This window comes from Chinchilla lanigera, unplaced genomic scaffold (genome assembly GCF_000276665.1).
Source record: "Chinchilla lanigera isolate Chin_1 unplaced genomic scaffold, ChiLan1.0 scaffold00083, whole genome shotgun sequence".
Taxonomy (NCBI): Eukaryota; Metazoa; Chordata; class Mammalia; order Rodentia; family Chinchillidae; genus Chinchilla; species Chinchilla lanigera.
In genome coordinates this window covers 7,922,829-7,939,121 of record NW_004955484.1, presented here as the reverse complement: position 1 = coordinate 7,939,121, position 16,293 = coordinate 7,922,829, and the positions used below count along the sequence as shown (strand labels likewise).

Genomic DNA, 16,293 nt, shown 5'->3' with positions numbered 1-16,293 from the left:
CTGAGGCAGGAGGGGATCATTGGGAGTTCGAGACCAGCCTGGGCTACAAAGTGAGCTCAAGGCCAGCCTGAACTGCATAGCGAGACCCTGTCTCAAAAAGATCAAATAAATAAACTGCTTACACATACACATACAGCCTTCTACAAATAGTCCAGTGGTGAGCCCCTTAGCTTGAGTGTGCTCAAGAGTGCTGTACAAAAAAAACATAAATCTCACATGGGGAGAAGTTGCTCACAGCAGCTTGTTCAGGGAAAATGCTTTGGGGCTAATACCTGGAGCTTTGCCCTCCAGCTTGATAAAGGTGGCTGGAAGCGTGTGGAGTCTGGGTTCTGGCTCCCGCTGAGCCCCTGGGTCCAGCGGTTGTCAGCCCGGAGGGAGGGACAGGCTGCTTCTAACCCCGGCTCTCTGTTGCCCCAGAACCTGAAGGCGGCCAACACGGACCCCACAGCGCCCCCTTACGACTCGCTGCTGGTGTTCGACTACGAGGGCAGCGGCTCTGACGCCGCCTCCCTGAGCTCCCTCACATCCTCGGCCTCCGACCAGGACCAGGACTATGACTACCTGAACGAGTGGGGCAGTCGCTTCAAGAAGCTGGCGGACATGTACGGTGGCGGGGAGGACGACTAGGTGGCCCTGCCAGCAGCGCTGGGAACTAAGCATCAGGCTACAGCCGCGTCTCCAAGGGGGCTCGGTGCCCTCCCAGCCAGGGGCTTCGGAGCTCGTCGGGAAGTGGCCTGAGCAGCTTAGAGGGCGGAGGCTGCACGCCCGACCTGAGCCTTTCGCAAGGGAAGGGCTCGGGCAGCGTGACCTCGTGGGACGCCGAGCACCGCTCAGCCTGGGTCCCGGCTGCCCTGGACCTCCGTTTCCAGGAGCCTCCCTCCTGCCACGAAGCGCTCAGCCCACGTCCTGGGCCTGGACAGCTCCAGTGCCCCATGATGACTTTACCTCTGGGATGGATCTTCTCTTTAGAAAGAGGCCTCTGACTACAACCTGTTTCTGTTTTTGTTTAAAGTGCTGTTTTCAGCAAGTTAGAGGCAGGTCCTCCGCGTCCGCTCTGCCCCTTGGGGAGCACAGCCCGCCGGGCTCACGGGCCCTCCTGTGACTCAGGTCTCCGGGCCCTGAGCCTCCCATTTGGATGCATCAGTGCATTTTTATACCAAGCGTGTCTAGGTTGTCCTGTGTTTTTTATTCTCTCTGTTGTGTGCTGTAGATAAAGGGTGATGACAATCGTATCCATGTACTAGAACTTTTTTTATTAAAGGAGCTTTTCCCAGAGGTGCCAAGGGGAGTGAACTTCTTTTGTAAACAGCTGCCTGTCGAATTCTCACACCACACCAATCGCCCACGTCAAGGGGCCAGTGCAGTGGGGTTTGGGATGTTCAGCGTTGTGCCGAGGGATGGGCTCTTTCAACCCTGCTGGATCCCCCTGTGGCAGGAGAAGCTCACGACCCCCCATCATGCCCAGGTGGGCCCAGCAAGGGGTCGTGCAGTATGGGGGTAACAGACCCCCTGCCCTCCTCCTCGCAAATTCAGAGCTCCTTCTCTGCGTGAGAACCATGAAGATCCTTCCTGTTGGGCTGAGCATCGCCAGAGCCTAGACAAGGTTGCTTAAATTCCACTTGCCTCAGAGTTTTTATTTATAAAATAGGGGCTTTTTCAGCCGGGTGTGATGGCATATGCCTGAAATCCCAGCACTCAGAAGGCTGAGGCAGGAGGATCACGCAAGTTCAAGGCCAACCTGGGCTACATACAGTTCAAGGCCACACTGGATTACATAGACTGTTTAATAAATTTTAAGAAGGAACAGGACATGTAGGGCTGGGGGAGGAGCTTAGTGAAGTGCACAACATATATGAGGCCCCAAGTTCAAGTCCCAGTACTGCAAATAATGAAATGAGACTTTTTGCCAGGTATGGTAGTACATGCTCAGCACGCAGCAGACTGAGGCAAGACTGCAAGTTTAGGCCCTCCCAGGCTACATAGCAAGACCCTGTCAAAAATGTGGGTAGGGATCGGGGCAGAGGCTGAGGCATGAAGATCACAAGTTCAAGGCCATCCTGGACAAATGAGTGAAGCCTTTTCTCAAAAACTACAAAGAGCTGTAGGTGCACCTAAGTGGTAGAGCAATCCAGTGTTTGATTCCCAGTATCATCCAAAAAAAGTGTGATTAAATGAATTACTATCTGGGCATGGCAGGTGCTGTTTATGTGTGTTGGTAACTACTTCCACTTACTCAGATCTCTTGGTGCGCCGGGGATATAGCTCAGCAGGACAAGCACCTGCCTGGCAAGTGCAAGGACCTGAGTTCAGTTCCTGGTACGAAAAAAGAAAACCCTAGTAAGAAAAGCATAAAAACCTTTTTTGACAGGCGTGGAGGCACATGCCTGTAATCCCAGCACTCAGGAGGCTGAGGCAGGAGGATCCTTGCAAAGAGACCAGCCTGGACTACAAAGTGAGCTCAAGGCCAGCCCGAACTGGGTAGTGAGAACATATCTTAAAAAAAAAAAAAAAATCTTAGAGGCTGGGGATTTGGCTCAGTGGTATAGCATTTGTCTAGCATGTAAACATCCTGAGTTCAATCCCCAGAACCACAAAAAGAGAAAAAGAAAAAAAAAAATCTTGGGGCTGGCCAGCACTTACAAGGTTTTTCTTTAAACTCAGCCTCTGAGGATTTTCCTGTTTTGAAGGAGGACCTCAATGTGTTTTTTATAAATGATACCTGGTCATCAAAAATCAAGAAAAACAAAACTAGAGGACGCACCAGGCGGCTGTCGGTGAAACGGGACACGAGCGCAGGAGTAAGGCTGGGGAACAATTCTATTTATGCCTCTGTCAGAGTGAAGTCCAAATTTTTCAGTTAACCAGAGGAAGAGGATCTGCAGCAGAGCCAAAGAAATTGCTGAAGTAGAAATGAAAGTTTCCTAATCCGCAGGGTGACTCAGGCTTTCAAGCAGTCTTGCTGAGTCCAGCCCTGACTGGGTGTACCAGCCTCTCGTGGGAACCGGGCACTGGGGGCAGCGGGGTGCGGGCTGGTTTAACCAGTGCCAGGTGCTTCTGATGCAGTCTGCGGTGACAACCACGATCCTGCAGGCGGAGACCCTTGCGGGGAGAAAGCGGAAGAGAACTGAGCAGAAGCGTTGGCGCCACCCTCAGTTCACAGCGCCTCAGCTCTCCGCCGCCGCTGCCGCGCTTTCTCCGTCAGAGCTGCACTCGTTCTCCCCGCCTCCAGCCCGGCTCTGCGGGGCCCCTGCAGCTGATAGGGGCCAGGGAGGATTGGGTGTCCGAGCCAGCTGCCCCCGCTGCCCTTTATCTTCAATTCCCCTCCTGACTGAAGCGGGAAACGCTATCTTCCACGGCAGCTAATCAAAACCAGATAGCCACTGTTGTGGCCAGACTTCCCCCCTCCGACTCCTGGAGGACATCCAGGAGCAAAAGCAGCCGTCTCCAGCCAAGCCCGCCCCCTGTGGGTGGGTCTGGATTCCTTTGGCAATGGAACCAGTCATCAAGCGAGTAAGGTGGAGAGACCGGACCTAGACTCGGCGATAGGGTTGGGTGTTAAGTTGCTCTCTGACTCCCGACTTGCTTCTCATCTGCAAAACGGGATCTTAGGTCCATGGTCTTTGAGACTTAGAAGAGGTCAAAATATTTTTAGCTGGTAAGTCATCCTCGCTCACCACCCCAAGTGAGCACGGACTGTAAGAAACTGTAGCTGACCGTGCTAACCAGAACCATCGGGATGCTTGACTCGCTGATCTTCCCCTTTTGTAGTTCACCAGTTTGCTGGGCATCTTTCCAAAGCTTCCCCTGTGCATTATAGCCACATTTTGTGTTACGCCTGTCTAGGGCTGCCTTATTGTCTCTGTCACATCCAATTTAGATGTGTTAGCCGGGCGTGGTGGTGCACGCCTGTAATCCCAGTACTTGGGAGGCTGAGGAGGGAGGATCGTTGCAAGTTCAAGGCCAGCCTGGGCTACAAAGTAAGCTCAAGACCAGCCTAACTGCATAGCGAGACCTTGTCTCAAAAAGACAAATAGATAAATAATTAATTAATTAAATAGGTGTGTTGTCACTTACTTAATCTCACACCACCCATGAACATAGTGATCTAGTTTTTGGCCTGTAACAATGTCAGAGCCTCCATCTTTGCAGGTGCTTCAAATCCAGTCGTCCATTCTGGGGAAGAGAGTCAGGAAACGTGGTCCTGGCTGAGATCAGAGTTCTGAGGAGTCTCAAAGCCCAAGTCCCAGAAACTAAGTGGGGCAGAAAAACTAGGAAGAGTGGAGCTTTACTGTAAGAAAGAACTGGGGAGCTCAGAGCTCCTGCCTCAGCCTCATCCACCTGTTGTGTCTCTTTACCAAATTCCAGCTACAGAAAACTCCTTCGATCCACCCTGTCATTTTACAGGAGAAAGAGGCTCCAAAGATTCGTGTCCCTTTGTCCCCACCAGCACAGCCAGGTCAGCCAGGTGCCTTGTGTCCTTGTTGCTGACCGGGTGATCCTTTCTCTTCCTGGAGGGGTGGTGAGAATTGCCATCTCCCTTGAGGGATCCAGGGAGAAGACCAGGCAGGAAGTGTCAAGGGCCAGGCGGGCAGGGTCAGGGCGGGGACTGTCCCCTTGGGGACCCTCTTCAGCAGCCCACTTCTTGTTCCAGGTCAGCTCGCTAGGCAGTCCGAGGGCCTTGCTCGTGTTAAGGCCGAGCCTACTTTGCCTCCTCCCATTGAAATAACTGTCACAAGTGCTGGCCTGGCACTTCCATAATGATACCTTGGATAAATGCCTTTCCTCTCTGCCTCGCTTTTTGTTTTGAGCTGGGTGTCTTCACTATATTCCCCAGGCTGGCCTCAATCTCAAACTCCTCCTGCCTCAGCCTGCTGAGTAGCTAGGAGTACAGACTTGCACGACCACACTCAGCTTCTGCCTCACTTTTCTCATTGGTAAAATAGAGGAGGGAATGAATAATCTGTAAAGTGCTCAGAAGGGTACCTGGCATGCAATGGCTATATAAATGTTACTGCTGTCACTATCAGTGTGGTAGGGCCAATTAATGCTCCTTTCTCACCACGCTCACGCCCTGGGTGGAAACTGCGCTTCCCGCAGGAAGAATTCCTGGAGATTCTCAGGCTAGGGGCGCCTGCTACAGTGGGCGGTGACTGGGTTTCCCAAAAAGCCCTCCCCGTCATGCCCAGCAGAGGGCGCTGTTCACCCACAGGCGCCGCCTTCCAACCTGGGCCGCCAAGGGTGGATCTGCCGGAGTGGAGAGGCCCAGGACGGGCCGGCAGTCACAGTGTCTGGCTGCTATGCTGTGAAGGATCCGCTGTGTGGCAGGCGCTGCCTTGGACGTGCTGAAGGTAGTGATGTCCGGTGGTGGTCGGTATTTATTTATTTATTTATTTTTGTGGTCAGTATTTAAAGGGCTATCATTGCCCATGACAATCATATTCATTCTCTCACCTCTCACCTACTCAGAGGTTTTATGAGTTTCTTTTTAAAAAGAAAGTGAAGTCCGGTGTGGTGACCTACGCTTGTAATCCCAACACTCTGGGAGGCTGAGACAGGAGGATCACAAGTGTGAGCCCCACCTGGGCAATTTAGTGACTTAGTGAGACCCTCTCTCAAAATAAGAAAAACGTAAAAGGGCTGCGGTACAGCTCCGGGTGAAGGCCCTGGGTTTAATACTCCGTACTGCAAAAACAAAACAAACCCCACACGCAAGTCAGTAAAACACACCATATAGTAAAAGGCAAGGCTCAGGAAGAAAATAAAGCTAGGGTGATTAGTGAGGGAGGAGCTGGGGTGAGAGCTCAATTCCAGTAGCTGGAGAAGGCCTTGCTAAGACAGTACCATGTGAGCAAAGACCAAAGGATGTCAGGTGGCAAAGCCTCCAAGTATCACGACTTAGTAGCCAGAACAGCAAGTGCAAAGGCCCTGAGTCTGGAGTGTGCTTGGCAGGGTTCAGCAGGGAGGCCAGGGAGGCTGGAGCAGAGTGAGAGGGAGCCAGAGAGTGACAGCAGGTGAGGTCAGACAGGTAAAGAGGGGGGCCCAGGGTGTCTAATCCTAGGTATCCTCCTCAGTACCCCAGCTGGAGGGGGAGTGTTGAGTTTAGAAGTGCCAGGCCCAGAAGCCTAGGAAAAGGCCTGATTCAGCTCTATCTTGGAGCTGGCAAAACCTGATTTTCCCCTGTGCCAGCCTCAGTTACTAAGAAAGAGCCTGGGCCTGTCTGGGCCTGTGAGCAGCTGCAGCTCTGGCGGGCAGCTCCAGGCGGGCAGGAGCTGCGAACTTTCTTTCTCCTTCTTGCTCCGCCCTGCCCTGCCCCCTGCCCCTATCCCGATGGGGCCCAGCCCTGCTTAGGTGCGCAGCCTCTGAAGCTGGGACACTGGGCATGACTCACGGGTCTCCCAAAGGCTGAAAGGAGCCTGTGAGGGGAGCTTTGCAGAGCGTGTCAGCTCCAGGCCTGCCCTGCATTTAGGTTTCCGTAAGTGCTGGCGGCTGCTGTTACTGTCACTGCTGCTGGCTCTAGGCCCTCTCCAAGTCAGGGGGCCGGGAGCCACCCAGTCAGCTGCGGGCGGTGGTGACCTGCAGAGGAATCCGAGAGAGGACGGGTGGGTCAGGAATGCCGGGCTTGGGCCCAACTCTTCCTGTCCCCGCTGCCTTCAACAAGCCAGGCCCATGAGGCAGGGCGGGGAGGGCCTCTATGTGTCACCCCAGAAATCTGATGATGCAACACTTGTCTTTGTGAAGCTGGCTTTCAATGTGGTGATCTCCAGTTCCACCCATTTTCCTGCAAATGACATATTTTCTTTTTTTTTTTTGGCCAATTATTCTTTTGTTTTTTCTTTTTGGCCTTTTTTTTTTTTTTTTTTTTTGTCTTTTTGAGACAGGGTTTCACTATGCAGTTCAGGCTGGCCTTGAACTCACTTTATAGTCCAGGCTGGCCTCAAATTCACAGTGACCCTCCTGCTTCAGCCTCCTGAGTGCTGAGATTATAGGCATACGCTACCATGCCCAGCTTCTTATATAACACAGTTTCTTTATCTGCTCATCTGTTGATGGACACCCAAGTTGGTTCTGTGTCCTGGTGACTGTGAATGGTGCTACAAGAAACACGGATATCATTTTTTAAAAAAAGATAAATTAAAAAGAAAGAAGAAACATGGGTATGCAGGTATCTGTACAGTATGCTGCCATTAATTCTTTGGGGTATATAGCAAGGAGTGATGCAGCAGGGTCATATGGTAGTTCTACTTTTAGTTTTTTTGAGGAACATCTGTACTGATTTCCACAGTGGCTGTACTAATTTACATCCCCACCAGCAGTGTAGAAGAAGAGTTCCTTTTCCTCCTCATCCTTCCCGGCAATTGAGATAGATACACGTATATACGTGTTTTTGGTCCTGGGGAGGGAACCCAGGGCCTTGTACACTGTGCTATATCCCCAGAACTTTTTAACATTTGAGACAGGTTCTCTCTAAGTTGTTAAATTGCCCAGGCTGGGCTTGAACCTGGAATCCTGCTTTAGTGCCCCAACGTGCTAGGATTATAGGTCTGCAACACCACACCCAGCTTGTGTTTTATATTCTTGATGTCTCAGTATAGTTTTGCTGTTGTTGTTATTGTTGTCGTTGAAGGGAGGGTCTTGCTGTATAGTTCAGATTGGCGCTGAAGTCACTATGTAACCCAGGCTGTCCTTGAACGTTTGGTGACCTTCCTGCCTCAGCCTAAGTGCTGGAATTACAGGTGTGCACCACCACACTGGCCCTCAATGTAGTTTTGATTTATACTACCCTGATGGCTAAACATGCTGAGCTTTTTTTTTTTCATATACTTCTTTGTCATTTGTACTTCTTTTGAGAAGTATCTGTTCGACTCACTTTGTTTTTCTTCTTCTTTTCTAGATGGGGTCTCAGTCAGACATGGTGGCAAACACCTATAATCCCAGCACTCTGGAGGCTAAGGCAGGAGGATCACTGCGAGTTCAAGGCCAGCTGGGGAGCTCAAGGTCAGCCTGAACTGTATAGTGAAACCCTGTCTCAAAAAGACAAAAAGAAAAAGAAAAAAAAGCGTGTCTCACTGTCTAATCTGACCCCAAATTTGTTCTGTAGCCCAGGTTAGCCTTGAGCTTATGATGTTCTTGCCTCAGCTTCCCTAGTGCTGGGATTGCGTGTGTACACCGCTATGCCTTACTTGTTCAGTTCATTTGCCCATTTATGAATTGGACTGTAATGGGACTGATTTTTGGTATTACATTTTTTGAGTTGTAGATATTAATCCTCTGTCAGAAGAGTAGCTGGTAAAGATATTCTTCCACTTTATGGGCTCTCTGTTCACTCTGTTTATTGTTTCTCTTGTTGTACAGAGCTATTCTTTAATCTGATGTCGTTCCTTTGTTGATTCTTGCTATTATCTCCTATGGTATTGGATTCCTATTCAGAAGTGTTTCTCCTATGGATAGGGCCAGAGAGACTCCATTTTCTGTTTTCTTTTTTTTCTTTTTTTTTGTTTTTTTTTTGTTTTTTTTTCCAGTACCGGGAATCAAACTCACGACCTTGCACTTGCCAGGCAGGCGCTGTGCTGCTGAGCTAAATCCCCAGCCCCCGTTTTCTGTTTTCAACTCCATATTAAGAGAAGTCATTTAAGCCAGTCATAGTGGTGCCTGCCTGTAATCCCAGCGCTTGGGAGGCTGAGGCAGGAAGATCATTGCAAGTTCAAAACCAGCCTGGGTTACAGAGTAAGCTCAAGGCCAGCCTGAATTGCATAGTGAGACCCTGCCTCAAAAAGACAAAAAAAAAGAGAAGTCACTTTAAGTTCACTTAAGCTGTAGTTGACCCCCACTTTTCATCTTAGTCCCCTTGGTTAGTTATCAACTCACTTAGAGTAGTTATAAAGTGGGAACCGAACAAACAGGACAGATTGGGAAGTAGGCTAAAAGTTAAACTGCAATGGTCACTTGGGATTCGGCTGTCTGACCTACCAGGAAAAGTTACCTCTGTGATAAACTTTGCATTCTTATAAGGTAGTGGTTACTATGGAAACCTAAAATGTACTTAAACTGAAGGTGAGACCCACATCAGTGCAGACATCTCTGGCTCCTGGTTAGAGACTGTCTATCAGCCAGCTCAATAAAGCTTTGTTTGTTCCTACTTTTTGGTTTTCTTGTGAGTGCATTTCTCTTTTAACTCCCTTGCCATATCACTATGTTTTCTTCTAGCTGTTTTCAGGTCTCTTTTTTTTTTTTTTTTTTTGAGACAGGGTCTTGCTATGAAGTTCTGACTGGCCTTAAGCTCACTTTGTAGCCCAGGCTGGTCTTGAACTCACAATCCTCCTGCCTCAGCCTCCCAAATGCTGGGATTATAGGTGTGCACCACCATCCCTGGCTCAGGTCTCATACCTAGGTCTTAGATCCATTTTGAATTGATTTTTATACAGGATGAGAGATAGGGATCTAGTTCCAGTCTTCTATATATGACTATACAGTTTTCACAGCACCATTTGTTTTTCCTTGTTCTTTTGACTTTTTTTTTTTACATTAAACTGCTCTCTAGTATTTTCTCCTTATATCATCTATTCTCTCCCCTCTCTTTTTAAAAAAAGAGGCAAAAAGAGATTCATTAGGCAGAATTGCAGGTACACACTCAAAAGAGTGCAGGCCTTCAGGAGAGAGAGGCACTAGAGTTTGGGGCTGGAAAAATTTATGTTTTGGGGGGTGGAAATCGTTAGAATTTATGAATCTGTAGAAAGTTTGGACTTGACTTTCAGGAAAAAAGCAATAGCCCACCCATGGGTAGAAGATCATGACTCACTTCACAGGTGAAAGGGGGCATCCGTTTTACAGGAGAAAGTCAGGCCCCAGTGTGTTGTATTTAAGGCCAGGTTCCTTCCCTCTACCCCATCCAGTAAGCTATTTTATGGACCTGAAGTACCTTTAAGGGATTTTGAGTATGATGGGCCCAGAAAATAAGAAACATAAACAAAGTCAGGAAATGCCAATGTGGACAACCTTAGGGGACTTTATGTCTTGAATTTGCAGTTTTCTTCGAAGAATCATTTTTAAATTGTGACTTTTGCCAGGCATGGTAGTGCATGCCTGCAATCCCAGCATTTAGGAGGCTGAGGCAGGAGGATCACTGAGAGTTTGAGACCAGCCTGGGCTACAAAATGAGCTCAAGGCCAGCCTGAACTGCATAGTGAGACCTTGTCTCAAAAAGTCAAAAAAAAAAAAATCATGACTTGACTTTTCTTGTCTGCTTCCTACCTACATTTCCTTTATCCTATCTCAGCTTCCTCCCCACTTTATTCTTTTTGAAACAGGGTCTCACTATGTAGCCCAGGTCCAGGCTGGCCTCAGACTTGCAGCAATCTTCCTGCCTCAGCGTCCTGAGTGCTGTGGTTACAGGCATGCACTACCACACCTGGATGATCCCTTATTCTTAAGAGATGCAGAGAGGGGCTGAAGGTCCATCTTCTTTGGCTACTTCAGGCTAAGAGGGGCCACTGACCCTGCCTAGTCAAGGGTCAAAAGTCTGATTGATCTGAAGGAGACAAAGCAAGATGGGTTTGTTGTTTGATGACCATCATCCTTTATTTTTATTTTTATTTTTTATTTTTTGGTTTTTTTTTCCGGTACTGGGAATCGATCTCACTATCTTGCGCTTGCCAGGCAGGCGCTGTGCCGCTGAGCTAAATCCCCAGCCCTGACCATCATCCTTTAAAAGTCTCTTTCATTATTTATGGTCAGCACTGGTATCCAGAATCGTATTTTATCTGTCCTGTAGGTGATGACCTGTGATCTTAACACCCTGTTTATACCCAGTTGTCTTTTAGAAGTCCTACTCCAAAGGCACCGTCCCGGGGCTCTTTCATCTCCAGCGGCTGCTTGCCAAAGGCACTGTCACCAGACAGCATACAAAGAGGACCCCAGAGCAGAGACAGGGGACTCTGAGTCACTGTACCCGCGGGACAGGACAAATGTCTGCTGACTTCTAGCATAGAAGAAGAATGTGTCAGTGAGCAGCATAAAGGAATTGAAATTAGGCAGAATTTCAAAAATACAGACTCAAAGCACAGTGTGGGCCCTCAGAAAGTGATTCCTCCTTTTGTTTTATCTATCTATCTATCTATCTATCTATCATCTATCTATCTATCTATTATCTATCTGTCTATCTATCTGTCTATCTATCTATCTATCTATCTATCTATCTATTATCTATCTGTCTATCTATCTGTCTATCTATCTATCTATCTATTATCTATCTGTCTATCTGTCTAGCCAGGGATGTAGCTCAGAGCATAAGTACCTGTCTAGCAAGCACAAAGTCCTGAGTTTGATTCCTGGTACCAAAAAAAAAAGTATATCTGTCATCTATCTATCTATCTATCTATCTATCTATCTATCATCTATCTATCATCTTTCTATTGTGGTACTAGGGATGAAGTCTAGGGACTCTCACCATTTGTTAAAGAGACTGTCTTTTCTCTAACATATATTTTTGGTTCCTTTGTCAAGAACCAGATGGCTTCAATTGTGTGGATTTGTTTCTGTGCCCTCTATTTTATCCCATTAGTCTTCCTGTCTACTTTTCTGCCTGTACCATGCTGTTTTGTTACTATGTCTTTTTTGTTTTGTTTTGTTTCCAGTACCGGGAATCAAACTCACAACCTTGCACTTACCAGGCAGGTGCCATGCTGCTGAGCTAAATCCCCAGCCCTTATGTCTGTATAATTGGAAATCAGGCATTTTTGTTGTTTGTTTGTTTGGTACTGTGAATCAAATTCAGGACCTTGCACTTGCCAGGCAGGAACTGTGCCGCTGAGCTATATCCCTGGTAAAATCCGGTATTGTGATGCCCCCAGTCTTCTTGCTCAGGATTATTTCTGCTATTTTGTGTTTCCTTATGATTTCTCTTTTTTTGTTGTTGTTGTTTTTGTTTGTTTTGTTTTGTTTTGCTTCTGGTACCAGGAAACAAACTCATAACCTTACGCTTGCCAGGCAGGCGCTGTGCCAATGAGCTAAATCCCGAGCCTCTCTGTATGATTTCTTTTCAGTCCTGGGAATTGAACCCATCCCCAGCTTTGTTTTATTTATTTATTTTCTTTAATTTTGAGACAGGATTGGAGAGAGCTCAGTGGCACAGCACCTGCTTGGCAAGTGCAAGGTCCTGAGTTCGATTCCTGGTACCAAAAAGAAAAAAATAATTTTGAGAAAGAGTCTCACTAAGTCACTAAATTGCTGGGCTAGGCTCAAACTCCTAATCCTCTTGCCTCAGTCTCCAAAGTGCTAGGGTCAGACATACATGACCACACCTAGTTTCCATATGAATTTTGGGATTGCATTTTCTAGTTCTATGAAGAATGTCTTTGGAATTTTGATGAAAATTGCATTGAATCTGTAAATCACTTTTGGTATGACTATTTTTAATAACCTTAATTCTGCTAATCTCTGAACATGGGAGATCTTTCCATCAGGTAGTGTGTTCTTCAATTTCTTTCTTCAGTGTTCTGTACTTATTTAATTTGTAGGTCTTTCACTTCCTTGGTTAGGTTAATCCCTGGGTTTGCCTTTTGTTTGTTTTTGTTGAAGCTGTTGTAAATGAAATTGTTTTCCTGATTTCCTTCTCAGGTAGCTCATTATTAGTATATAGAAAGGCTATGAGCCGGGTGTGGTTGCACACGCCTGTAATCCCAGCATGTGGGAGGCTGAGGCAGGAGGATCTTTGTGAGTTTGAGACCAGCCTGGGCTACAAAGTAAGCTCAAAGCCAGCCTGAACTGCATAGCGAGACCCTGTCTCAAAAAGACCACCCCTCCCCCCCAAAAAAGAAAAGCTATTGCTCTTTTAATGTTGATTTTTGTATTCTGGGTACTAAAATATTTAGATGGCACCAAATCTCACAGAAATGGATTTCCCTCTTAATATTCTTTCAGTTCTTCTCAGATCAAGGAAAGAGTCTACCTTCGTACTTAACAAGTTGTGTGCATGTGTGTATGTGTGTCTTGGGGATTGAATCCAGATCTTGAACATCTGAGGTAAGTGTTTTACAATTGAGCTACACCCCCAGCCCTTGCATTTTATCTTCAAAGGTTGTTCACTGTCTTTGAAAGAGACTATTTATATACAGACAGGAAGAGTAGAATTCAGTACCAACCTGAGTGTTCAAAGTTCAGGGAGCTATAGTTTGCCTATAGTTCAGGGAACAGTGGGAGGGTTCTACATGGCTACAGAAATCTAGGCAGGTGACCTGATAGAGAAAGCCCTTCGCCGGGCATGGTGGCGCATGCCTGTGATCCCAGCACTCAAGAGGCTGAGGCAGGAGGATCATTGTGAGCTCAAGACCAGCCTGGACTACAAAGTGAGCTCAAGGCCAGCCTGAACTGCAGAGTGAGACCCTGCCTCAAAAAAAAAAAAAAAAAAAAGAAAGAATGCCCTTAGAGTTAGCCTTAAAGGAGTGTGGGAGCTGGATAAGGAGCTGACAGAAAGGAATAAGACAAGAATTTTAGAATGTAAAAGAAGGATCAGCCAGTCATGGTAGTGCATGCCTATAATCCTAGCATTCTAGGCTGAAACAGGAGGATCACTGCAAGTTGGAGGACAATCTGGGCTACCTAGTGAACTCAAGGCCAGCCTAAACTACACAGTGAGATCCTGTCTCAAAAATAAATAAATAAATAAATAAACATTCCCCCCCCCAAAAAAAAGAAAAAATAAATAAAAAGTCTTGAAGAATCTTGTTTCCTTTTGCCAGCACCCTGTTGTACAGATCAGGAAATTGAGGACAGCTATAACAAATACAGAGGAGAGCCCAGTGTGGCTCTGGTGTCAGGATCTCACTCCAGGGAAAACCCAGTTGTTATAGTTTGTGTGGGACACCACCAAGCTCTGTTCCCCTGTGTTCACCAAGCCCCTTGCCTCCATCTTTACCCGACCTTTACTTCAGTCCTATATACTGAGATATGCAGAGCTGGCTATATAAAAGCAGATGTCCCCTTAATTGGCCAAAAGCATGTGATCAAGTCTCATTGCAGCAAAGTGGGAGAGAATTGCCTCTTGCTGATGGTTGGAATTGAGGATCAAGCAAGAGCCTGTGAAATTCCAGGGCTAAGACAAGAGATACCATCTCAGCTGAGATCATGGGACTTGAAAAGAATTGTACCTTCCTGGCAGTAAAGGTGCCAGCCTTGCATACATCGAGTTATCTGCTTCATCACTAATTGGGGAACCTCTGTGTCTGGTGCAAGGGTGCTGTGTTTCTCCTTACACACCATGCCTGCCAAGTTTCTCTTCCCATGCACTCTGCCATGACCCCTCACCCACCTCCCTGATTGGTACCAATAAAAGCTGTGAGTGCTGTGACTCATGGCCCTTTGTTCCACCCAGAGCACTTGGGTCATTCCAGAGCTCTGGGAACTGTAGATCCTTTTCTCTTTGTCTTCTTTTTCATCCATGTGCCATATTGCTGGGTGGGAGACCTAAACCCTTCACAGGGGTTTTGGTAAGGTTGGATCTTGAATGTCTCCCAGAGGCCCATGTGTTGAAAGCTTGGTCTCCAGCCCATGGAGCTACTGGGAGGTGGTGGAGACTTAGTAGGTAGGGCCTAGTGGGAGGAAGTTAAGTCATTGGGGGCAAAAAGGGATAGGGGACTCTGGTGTCATCCTGCCTCTGTTTCCCAGCTGCCCTGAGATGAACAGTTCTCCCCTGCCATGCGCTTCCAGTGTGGTGCGCTATTGTGCCGCCAACACAGGTGACCATGGACTGAACCCTCCAAAACCATAAGCCAAAATAACTCTTTTTCTCTGAATATATTATCTACCTCAGCAGTTTTGTCACAGTGACAGAAAGCTAACTAGAAGACCACAGAAATAGGAAATAAACCACGGCAAACCCAAAGAGACAGCACAGGATGGGAAAGCCCAGGCAACATGGAAAAATCCTTCATTGTGGAGGCAGTAAGGCAGAAGTCTCGGGAATAGGAGAGACGCCCCTTAGACCTGTAAACAGCTCTAAACACACAGCCTGGATTCAAATCATTCTCTGCCCTTTGCAACAAATTCAAATCTCTGTGAATTATCAGTTTGTCTCCTTGTCAGGTGGGGACGACGGCACATTGCTGAGCTGCTACTGCAGCCAAATGCCTGAGGCAGAGCTCAGCACAAAGCAGGAACACAGTGGATATTCATCCTGAAAATTCTTTTTTTTTTCCAATCCTGAAAATTCTGTTGAGTTTTGTTTTTTTGTTTTTGTTTTTTTTTCAGTTCAGAAGATTGAACCCAGGAGGACACTACCACTGAGCTACATCCCCAGCCCTTTTAATTTTTATTTATTTAATTTTTGCCATACTGGGGGTTGCACTGAAGGCTACATCCCTAGCCCTTTTTATTTTAAGACAGAGTCTTGCTAAATTCCCCAGACTGGCTTTGTTTTTTTTTTTTTTTTTTTGGTTTTTCTCCGGTAACGGGAACTGAACTCACGACCTTGCACTTGCCAGGCAGGTGCTTTTGCCACTGAGCTAAATCCCCAGCTCCCCCAGACTGGCTTTGAAATGGTGACCCACATACCTCCGCCTCCTGAGTAGCTAGAACTACAGGTGTGCATCACCGTGCCAGGCTATATGTTATTATTATTAAATACAATGGGTGCTTCTCTCTTTTGAGGTCTTCCGCTCTACTCTTGACTATGTACTAAAAGTTCTGCCCAATAAACCCCTCTCGTGCCTCTTGCTGATGCATCCTGAAAATTCTTTCTCTGCAATAGGAGTCAGTGAACCTCCTGTGGGGTGAGGCGTGGGTTAAGTTCCTCACTGATGCAGTCTGATTTTCTCTTGGTGAACCAGCAGCAAGAGAAAAAGAAGCAGTGAGAAGGGGACTTCACTCTTTTTTCTTCCCCGACCCCTTGCTCCATGTTTTTTGGGTTTTTTGGGGTACTGGGAATCAAACTCAGGACCTTGCGCTTGCCAGGCAGGCGCTGTGCTGCTGAGCTATATTCCCAGCCCCTCCCTGAAGTGTAGTTTATTTCCTTTTTTTTCCTCCCATTTTCTCTCTCTCCCTCTCTCCAAACTTCTGCAACCTTAGGTTTTTTTTTTTTCTTTTCATCAGTTAGAGGCTCCCAGGTCCCTAGAAAATGAGTACTGATCTATGAAACACCAAAAATGAGAGACACTGGCTCCCTCTAAGCAGAAATGGGAAGAGGTGTTGTGAGGTAACCTGTGTGAGACTTGGCCTCTCTAGGTACTCTGTTAGGTCAGTGTGCTCTGTTCTGAGTCAGACAGAACTAACGTTTGCCCACCATGGAGACCCTTAAGGATAGGC

The 16,293-nt window shown here is 47.3% G+C and overlaps 1 protein-coding gene and 1 pseudogene across 1 annotated transcript in view; both read left to right on the top strand.

Moving 5' to 3' along the window:
* Cdh3 (cadherin 3, type 1, P-cadherin (placental)) overlaps positions 1–1,275 on the top strand; it is a 47,572-nt gene extending 46,297 nt beyond the window's left edge. The window contains exon 16 of the mRNA XM_013503938.1: positions 418–1,275. Within this exon, the coding sequence (XP_013359392.1) occupies positions 418–627 (210 nt within the window). The 3' untranslated portion in view covers positions 628–1,275. The remainder of the gene's footprint in view (positions 1–417) is intronic.
* A 2,214-nt stretch (positions 1,276–3,489) lies between these two features.
* The window catches only part of LOC102006463, a 31,413-nt pseudogene continuing 18,609 nt past the window's right edge, over positions 3,490–16,293 (top strand).